This window comes from Bison bison, unplaced genomic scaffold (genome assembly GCF_000754665.1).
Source record: "Bison bison bison isolate TAMUID 2011002044 unplaced genomic scaffold, Bison_UMD1.0 scf7180017864199, whole genome shotgun sequence".
Classification (NCBI taxonomy): domain Eukaryota; kingdom Metazoa; phylum Chordata; class Mammalia; order Artiodactyla; family Bovidae; genus Bison; species Bison bison.
In genome coordinates this window covers 596,483-606,644 of record NW_011494771.1, presented here as the reverse complement: position 1 = coordinate 606,644, position 10,162 = coordinate 596,483, and the positions used below count along the sequence as shown (strand labels likewise).

The following is a 10,162-nucleotide window of genomic DNA, read 5'->3' as shown; positions in this document are numbered from 1 at the left end:
GGAAAACTCAGCAGTGGCCACAGGACTGGAAAAGGTCAGTTTTCATTCCAATCCCAAAGAAAGGCAATGCCAAAGAATGCTCAATCTACTGCACAATTGCACTCATCTCACGCGCTAGTAAAGTGATGCTCAAAATTCTCCAAGCCAGGCTTCAGCAATATGTGAACCGTGAACTTTCTGATGTTCAAGCTGGTTTTAGAAAAGGCAGAGGAACCAAAGATCAAATTGCCAACATCCACTGGATCATGGAAAAAGCAAGAGAGTTCCAGAAAAACATCTATTTCAGCTTTATTGACTATGCCAAAGCCTTTGACTGTGTGGATCAAATAAACTGTGGAAAATTCTAAAAGAGATGGGAATACCAGAGCACCTGACCTGCCTCTTGAGAAACCTGTATGCAGGTCAGGAAGCAACATTTAGAACTGGACATGGAACAACATACTGGTTCCAAATAGGAAAAGGAGTATGTCAAGGCTGTGTATTGTCACCCTGCTTATTTAACTTATATACAGAGTACATCATGAGAAACACTGGGCTGGACGAAGCACAAGCCAGAATCAAGATTGCCGGGAGAAACATCAATGACCTCATATATGCAGATGACATCACCCTTATGGCAGAAAGTGAAGAGGAACTAAAGAGCCTCTTGATGAAAGTAAAAGAGGAGAGTGAAAAAGTTGGCTTGAAGCTCAACATTCAGAAAACTAAGATCATGGCATCCAGTCCCATCACTTTATGGCAAATATATGGGGAAACAGTGGAAACAGTGTCAGATTTTATTTTTTGGGGCTCCAAAATCACTGCAGATGGTGATTGCAGCCATGAGATTAAAAGATGCTTACTCCTTGGAAGGAAAGTTATGACCAGCCTAGATAGCATATTCAAAAGCAGAGTCATTACTTTGTCCACAAAGGCCCATCTAGTCAAGGCTATGGTTTTTCCAGTGGTCATGTATGGTTGTGAGAGTTGAACTATAAAGAGGGCTGAGCGCAGAAGAATTGATGCTTTTGAACTGTGGTGTTGGAGAAGACTCTTGAGAGTCCCTTGGACTGCAAGGAGGTCCAACCAGTCCATTCTAAAGGAGATCAGTCCTGGGTGTTCATTGGAAGGATTGATGTTAAAGCTGAAACCCCAATACTTGGCTACCTGATGCAAAGAGCTGACTCATTTGAAGAGACCCTGATGCTGGGAAAAATTGAGGGCAAGAGGAGAAGGGGACGACAGAGGATGAGATGGTTGGATGGCATCACCAATTCAATGGACATGGGTTTGGGTGAACTGCGGGAGTTGGTGATGGACAGGGAGGCCTGGCGTGCTGCAGTTCATGGGGTTGCAAAGAGTAGGACACGACTGAGTCACTGAACTGAACTGAACTGAACAAATAAAGATCTTTGTAAATGTCCAGTGCAAAGGAGCAAAGCTAGAATCACATTTTTTTTCTAATGAATAGTTATGACTCCTCTGGTCATATTTTGAGACATAGATCTATTGAAGTTGATTGCATTGTTCTTTCTGCCTTACTTTGCCAGGAAGCTCTTAGCTAAATTGAGCATTCTACTGTAGTGGTTATCTTTAGGCTAAGTATCTTTTTTTCTACCTGCTCTATCCTCAGCTCTTGTTTTTTATTCTAAGTTTGCCTAATTTCGAACATGCTTATTTATTATTACTGAAAATTATTTGAGGAGAATAAATAATATATAAAGGAATAAATGTATAAAGCATCCTAAAAGCATCTTTTGGTACCTTCTTCAGACAGACTATTGGGTTGAATGAATTACAATCCTATGTGAGATATGACCTAGAATTTAGTACTCTTAGGACAATAATTAAAAGTCAAACTATAGATTTAGATATTGTCAGAGTCTGGAAGGGCTGGGAAATTATTTAGTTGGACTCTTGAGTTCCAGATAAGTTAAGCAAACTTCTTAAAAGTTTCTAGAAGTTTAATGGTAGATCTGGCCTTTAGACTGACCTTCACAGCATATGGACTACCTCTGTATCCATTTTAATAAGATTCTGATGAGCTAGTTTTCAAAGAATCAGCTCTCCTTGGTGGGTGGGCAGAGACGTTTTGCCTGGGGCAGTTCAAATCTTGACATTTGTTGGTACAATGTACATTGACTAATACAGATTTCTCTCTTATTTGCTGAGGGCAAACTTGGCTAGACATAATCGATCTATTCTGTGAAGGAGTCTAGGTTCTCCATCCCTGATAATAGAATCATTATTCATGTGAGATGACTTTCCACTGGGAGTTTGGACTATGGATATTGGTTTTTATCACTCATGCTTGATAAAACTACACAACATGCTAATTGCTGAAATTATTTAATAAAATTTGGCATTGATTTGGGAGAAAAAACAGACATTCTCATATAGTCACATATTTACTTCAAGGTTTTTGGAAAATAATTTGCTAATGTATATCAAAAATCTTAATCATATACATGTCCTTTGGACCAAAAATATAGCTTCTAGGTATTTATCCCAAGTCAATTTACAGCCTTTGCTTACATGTGTATATTACACAAATTACATTTGTATCACATTTCTGACCCCTTGTCAGGACCTGGGAATTGAGTAGTTCTAATTACGCCCATTTTACAGATTAAGAAGCCAAGACTTGAGGAAGCTCCGATAACTAGCTTGTAGTCACACAGCTAATTGGTAAAAACCTGTCTGCAATTTACTTCATTTGAATTATGCAGACAGCCTTTGAGACAACCATTTTAGTACAAACTGACAAAGGCTATCTAGGAAATCAGAGGAGACAGGAAAAAGAGCAGACAGAGAACAAGGCTTCCATAAGTGATTTGTTTTATTTGATCCTTAAATATGTTTGACATAAAAATAGCAGATTAAAAGATACTAGACTTCAGACTCAAAGTTAGTAAACATTCAGATCACAGTGAAATCATGCATTGCTGCATTGCACATGAAATGAAGAAGTGTGTGAGATATATATTGAACTCAAAATTCAAGTTCAATGTGATACAGTATTTGCTTTTCGTGACTATTCATTTAAAACTTGGAAAGATTAGAGCCGGCTACTGACTCTTATTATTTGGACTAAAACAATTTTTTTTGCAAGAAAAAAACCAAAGGATCAACCTACTATTTTAGCTTATTTGCTTTTTTTTTTTTTTTTAACAAGCTTGGCTCAGCTGGTAAAGAACCCACCTGCCAATGCAAGAGATGAAAGAGATGAGGGTTCAATCCCGGAGAAGGGAAGATCCCCTGGAGAAGGAAACGGTAACCCAGTCCAGTATTCTTACCTGGAATACCCCATGGACTGAGGAGTCTGGTGGGACAGTCCATGGGGTTGCGAAGAGTCAGACACAACTGAACACACGCATACGCAGAAAACCAGCACAGCTGGTTTCTGTGTTTCTGGATTTCTCCTTTCTGTTGCAAGGAGAAATCAACTGACTCCATGTTGTAACTGTTTCTTTGGCTTGCTTTCTGTTGCTTTTGTTATTCTAATCATACATAATGGCCGGCCTCAGAGCATCCTGCCCCTCTGCCTGACTGTCAGTGTCTTTGTTCAGAACCCTGTAGATGGCAGGAAGGAAGAAATGAACACATAACCCTGTCTGAGGCTTGCCATTCTGGGAGACATTTGCAGGATTAAATGGCCTTTTACTTTGCGTCCTCACGGCCCCCTATCTCTGATTTGCAAAAGAACCTGGCATCCAGACCCAGGTAAGATGGTTATTTTGAGATATTAGTCTGCCATCTTCTTGGTCAGAAGGCTTTCTAAATAAAGTCCTATTCCTTGCTTTGACTCCTTGTCTCAGATTCATTGTCCTGTTGTGGGGCAAGCAGAGCAAACTTGGACTTGGTAACACAGCCACTATGTACCCTGCTTGACTGCTGACCTGGGGCCAGCCCTCCAACCTGGATGGAGCTTCTATTTGGGGAACAGAGGGTGTGGGATTCTCTGTGGAGCCTTTCCTGTGTCCTACTGGCAAGGTTGTTTTTAACTTTCGCTTGGGAAGCTTATAATGAGGGATTTTCTCACTTTTCAGTAGGAGTCAGACTTTACACCCTAACACGCAGGATTTTAAAATGGGAGAATTGTACAAAGATGCTCGTGGGATGCCTGCAGGGTAAAAGAAGCCTTTGCCTTTGGTGGTTATGGATATCAGGCAAAGTCTGTCATCACCATTATCATTACCTTCATCATCATCACCAAAATAATTCCAAACATTGGGTCAAGCATTATGCTAAGCACCCTCAGCGCATTGTCACGTTTAATCTTCATCATACACTGCTGCTGCTGCTGCTGCTGCTGCTAAGTCGCTTCAGTCGTGTCCGACTCTGTGTGACCCCATAGATGGCAGCCCACCAGGCTCCCCCGTCCCTGGGATTCTCCAGGCAAGAACAATGGAGTGGGTTGCCATTTCATACACTCTGGGTAGCTACTATTACCCCTGCCTTACAGATCAGAAGACTACAGCTCAGGGTACAAGTTGTCTGCCTCACACCTTCAGCGTCAGCCCTGATGGATAGGAGCTTTGAGGAAATCTTCAGTGAAAGAAAAACGGAAGGAAACAGTTAAAGCCTTACATGCATTTAATAATCTCTGTTGCATCAGATGAGAATAAAAATCACTCCATTCATCCTGAGTCCTGCACACTTTGAAAGGCTGGAACTAAATAAAATTAAATTGCTGTTTTTCTCTTGAGAAGCTACAAAAGAAATGTTAAAAAAAAAAAAAAGAAGAAGAAGAAGAAAAAGAATCAGAAGTTAGTCTGGAATCAGGGGCTGGTAAGTACTATCTGTCTATGCCACTAAAAATATAATTCATTGAATTGATGTAATTCATTGAAAGCACAGTTTCTATGGCTCAATGGAGGCAATATTTTTTTCAGAGAGAATTAACAAAACAAAAAATTTTTGAAGTAGAGGGAATGTTAAAATGTAGTGAATACCTTCTAAGTGCCCAACCCTACTTTATGTGTATTTTCACATTAAGTTTTACTGCTTTATAGATTTAATTTTCCTATTTTATAGATGAAAAAATTGGATCTTGGAGATGTTATATTATCTGTCTGAGGTCACAAACTGCCCATCTCTCTGACTCTGAATGATTCAGAAGAGTCAGAATTTCCTCATAGTTCAGTTCAGTTCAGCTGCTCAGTTGTGTCCAACTCTTTGCGACCCCATGGACTGCAACACACCGGGCTTCCCTGTCCATCACCGACTCCTGGAGCTTGCTCAAAATCATGTCCATTGAGTTGGTGATGCCATCCAACCATCTCATCCTCTGTTGTCACCTTCTCTTCCTCCTTCAATCTTTCCTAGTATCAGGGTCTTTTCCAAAGAGTCAGTTCTTTGCATCAGGTGGCCAAAGTATTGGAGTTTCAGCTTTAGCATCAGTCTTTCCAATGAATATTCAGGACTGATTTCCTTTAGGTTTGACTGGTTGGATGTCTGTGCAGTCCAAGGGACTCTCAAGAGTCTTCTCCAACACCACAGTTCAAAAGCATCAATTCTTTGGCACTCAGCTTTCTTTATAGTCCAACTCTCACATTCATATATGACCACTGGAAAAAACCATAGCCTTGACTAGACGGACTTTTGTGGACAAAGTAATGTCTCTGCTTTTTAATATGCTGTCTAGGTTGGTCATAGCCTTTCTTCCAAGAAGCAAGCGTCCCTGGACTCAGTGGTCTCTTTTAATGGAGCAACAGTTACTCGATGGGAGGGTTCTTGACTACCAGTTATTCTTTCAGTTCCAGTGACATGCATTGCCCACCAAACATCATACCTAAAGTAATATTCTTAGTTTATCACTCTGAGACCCTCACAGTTCTCTAGAGGATGTATCAAAACAATTAACACATAAATGTTAGGCCACCATGGGCAGTTTGGAATCCCACACTCAAGCAGCATCATGTAAGATGAATCTGAAAATGGATTGACCCTAGGATGTGTGCTTGTGTGTCTAAGAACCCCAACCTTTCCATTTGACTAAAGAAGTAGAGATTCATAGAGATGTGGTTATTTCCCTTAGGGTACACAGCTAGTTAGTGGCAGAGCTGGGTCAGGAAATCTTGACTTGGGGTTCTCATTATATAAAACTTGGTGTTTGAAAGAGAGGTGGATATAAAATTAAGTATTTTAATACTAAATTGTAGGGATATAGCTTCCTTGATTAATAAAGGTTCAAGAGAATTCCCTGATAGTCCAGTGGTTAAGACTCCACACTTTCACTGCTGAGGTTACTAGTTCAATCCTTGATCCAGGAACTAAGATCCCACATGCTGTAGGGAGTAGCCCCCCAAAATAAACAAAAAAAATGAAAGCTCAGAATGTATATTATACATATACACATAATGCATATATAATTATCTAATTTTATTTAAAATAATATATGCCATTGAAGGCACTATAGAAATATGGAGGAAATTTGCACAAAGTATGCTTATTTAAGTATGAAGAGGAAACAGCAAAAATGAGAAAAAATGATAAGAAGAAAAGGAGAATTTAGTGTGCTGAGTAATTTACATACTGACAGTAAGTTTCTTTGAATGGAACATACAAATGTATGTAAATTGGACAGCCTATTTAAGAAAAAGATATGCAAATGCATGTCCACAGAAATCTGCTACCCTTCCTGTTGAAGTAGAATAACAAGATGCCTAATTTTTGTTCAAATTATTCTTTTTTCTTTCCAGAATGTCCCCTCAGGAAACTGTAGGGCCAAATTTTACCTGTCTAGATTTTAATCATTCATGCATCCTTGTGTTCATCTTACATGCACTTACGGCATTATACAAAATAATGAAGTAGCAAAGGTGAGTAAGACACAGAAGTTACTGATTTATTGCATTTATTGTAAATTGTGTGCCTCTCCCTCCATAATTGAAGCTCTTTTGAGGGCAGGGCTCTTTATCTGTTTTGCACAATGAAATGTCTAAATCTGCTTCGAGAAACATATGAGGAGCTCTGAAAATATTTGTCAAGTGAGCATGCCTGGCTTAAAGCAAGTGCTCAGTCATACTTAGCTTTCTCTTTCCTACCTCAACTTCAAATGAAAAGCTACATCAGTTATAAGACAAACAAGTACTAATGGTATCATATACAGCATGATGGCTACAGTTAGCATTGCTGTATGTTAAGAAAGCTGTTAAAAGAGTACATCCCAAGAGTTCTCATCACAAGGAGAATATTTTAAAAGACTGTTGCTGTTGTTTAGTTGCTGAGCTGTGTCCGTCTCTTTGTGAGCCCAAGGACTGTTGCCTGACAGGCTCCTCTGTCTGTGGAATTTCTCAGGCAAATGTATTATTGGAGTGGGTTGCCATTTCTCCTCCGGGAAATCTTTCCAACTCAGGGATCAAACCTGCATCTCCTACATTGGCAGGTGGATTCTTGACTGCTGAGCCACCAAGGAAGCCCTGTTTTTTTTTTGATTCAAATATTTATTGAGCAGCTAGGGAAATACATGGTCAGAGGTGAGGCAATTGCACAAATAGAAAGCAAAGTGTAAGGTTCACTGAATCACAGCAGTCAAAGTGTTCTAGGAGATCAGTTGATTGCTTCCAGCCTGGAAGGAGGCGTGGGTGGGTGGCCAATCAGCAAAGGGGACTGAGATTCAACTAGAAGACTTCAGTCTGGATTGTTGATGATGCGCAGTTTGGACTATGCGTGTCTCTCCTTTTCCTCTCCCCATCTTTGGTCTTAATTTACCAGCAGTGCCCAGGATTGTTCAGTGTGTTTTTCTATACTTGCTTGCATTTTGCTTTAATGTCTTAAGGACACAGCTAGGTCCTTTCGGTGTTGTAGGTGTTTTTTCCTGTTTTTTGAAGGATTCTTGACCTTTTGATCTTGGTGTTGACAGTTTTGAGTCTTTTCCATTCTGATTCGATTTTTGTGCATTTTTGGCTGGAGTGTCTCTTACAGATTTCTTTACTGGAGCTTTTTCTTCCTCATCAAAATTGTCATCATCTTCATCATCATCATCATCATCTTCATCATCATCATCATCATCATCTTCATCAGCAGCAGCAAGCTTAACTTTTTTTCTGGGGAACCTTGCTACCACTTCCGGGGCAGAACGCTTTCCAAATATACTTAGGAGTTTCACATCCTCCTCCTCTTTGTCTTCTGACCCTGCATCTTCCTCCACAGCTACTAAGTGCCGTCCACTGTTATGCACAGGCCCTGAACCACACTTCAACCGTAAAACCACAGGTGGTGTAATTTCAAAGCCCCCAAGAGAAACTGTTGGCTGTACAGACATTTTCAAAGTTGCCAGTGTTACTTTAGTTGGACTGCCTTCATAATCCATCGCCTCTGCTTCAACAATGTGTAATCCATCCTTTGCTCCAGCCCCTAAACTGACCGTTCTTAAAGATAACTGGTGCTCATTTTCATCATTATCCACCTTGAAGGGATAATCTCTGTCAGCCTTTAGTTCACAACCAGAAAGATAGTTCTGGGGCCTCGAAGGGCTCATATCCATGTCCATTGACTCCTCCATGGGTTGGCAGCACACATATGTGGAAGAGAAGCCGGATGGAATTAAACGACTACTCAAAGGAGCAACTGCACAGGACAGAATCACACCAGGGAAAGCAGAAGCCTTTTTAAAGGACTAGAATTACTTTATTTGACAGAACCATACGAACAGATGAGAATTTAGTTAATATTTTTCACATGTTATCATTGTAACTTTAAGCAGGTAAATCTTAACAGATATTAATATTGTTTACATCATAATTGATTTGCCTAATTCTAATTACAAGAAATAGTCATGCTTTATTTTTTTTCTTTCATTGTATCTCTATGAGACGATGGATGTTAACTAAACTTATCTCGGTAATCATTTTACAATCTATGTGAATCAAACCATTGTACTGTGCACCTGAAACTTCCCCAGTAATGTTATGTCAATTATTTCTCAATAGAACTGGGAAAAAAATGAAGAGCTACAGAATGTCTGTTAGAGTTGAAAAAGGCAATGACCACCAACCAGCTTTCCTCTCTATCCTCGCCGTGCCAGGACTCTGCTCAGCTTGGGAGGTAATTAACACTCCTAAGGTGACACTTTTTCCACCTGGAGAGATAGTTGTTGTCCTTGGCATGGGTTCATCTCTCTTTGGGACAAACGCCATGTCTCCTTCTCCTCCTTTCACCAGATGTCACGTTCCACTGCATCCCATGAACAGAGGTATTATGTGTCTCACCAGAAAAAGTGCTGGCCCTTCTTTTTTCTTTCGCTTTCTCAGCATCAGACACGGTGTCATCCAGCCTGTTTCATGGCTTTACTTTGTTGAAGGGATTTTTCTTTGCTGATGTGTGAGCCGAGTTTCTTCCCTCTTGGTCACATCCACTGTGGCTTCTCAGCCTCCTCTGGGCTGCTGCTTCTATGATTGACTCCTCCTGATACAAGCCCTTGGCAAGGACCAATAGACGATGGATTATTAGTAACTGCACATTGTCCAAGCAGTGCACATCATCTCAGTTTATAAAGCACCTCCCTATTTGTGGGCTTCTTTATTCTCACAAAGCAATTGTCCTGCTTGTGATGGTTGAGAATAAATGGTATTTAGAATGAGAGGAGCTCTGTTCATATCAGAGCTTGTCCATTCATCAGCTGTGTGATCTTAAACATCCCTTGTGGCCTCTCTGAGCCTTATTTGAATCTGTGCTAATGACTGAGGGATCATACAATGTGTCATCGCCAAACCTGGATAGTTTTGAGCTTCCAAGTGAGTACTTTTAATAATCATATGAGAATACAAGCATATATAGCTCTGTTCTGGGCCTGTCAGATGTACCATCACTCCTGTTATACCAACAGTTCTATCGCTTACGATACAGATGCTAAGACTAGTACAATAACAACTACCATTGATGTTATAATATTAGTGATGAATACCTATTTCACCAGGTTATTGTGAAGATTAAGAATGCATATTAAAAATACTTACATCTGGTTGGATGTTATGTAAATATTCTTTGTTTACTTAAAACTTGGGACAAGAGCTCAGGTAGATCATTCCTGAACATGTGGCAACTAAAAAATAGAAACGGTAGTGGGCGTTTTTGGAGATACCTAGTTGGTCAAGGTAGAGCAGAATTTCTAACTTTCAGTTATAAGTGGATGCCTCTGCTTTCTTTTCTGCAACATTCAGAAGCGTGTTTTATTATC

General features: G+C 40.0%; 1 protein-coding gene across 1 annotated transcript in view; it reads right to left on the bottom strand.

Annotated features, from left to right (window-relative positions):
* The window catches only part of LOC104991743 (transcription initiation factor TFIID subunit 4-like), a 33,534-nt gene extending 25,046 nt beyond the window's left edge, over nt 1–8,488 (bottom strand). Inside the window, exons 1-2 of the mRNA XM_010844335.1 lie at nt 7,914–8,488; nt 7,742–7,829 (exon numbers count right to left, since the gene is read on the bottom strand). Coding sequence (XP_010842637.1) covers nt 7,742–7,829; nt 7,914–8,488 — 663 coding nt within the window. The remainder of the gene's footprint in view (nt 1–7,741; nt 7,830–7,913) is intronic.
* Nucleotides 8,489–10,162: the final 1,674 nt, after the last annotated feature.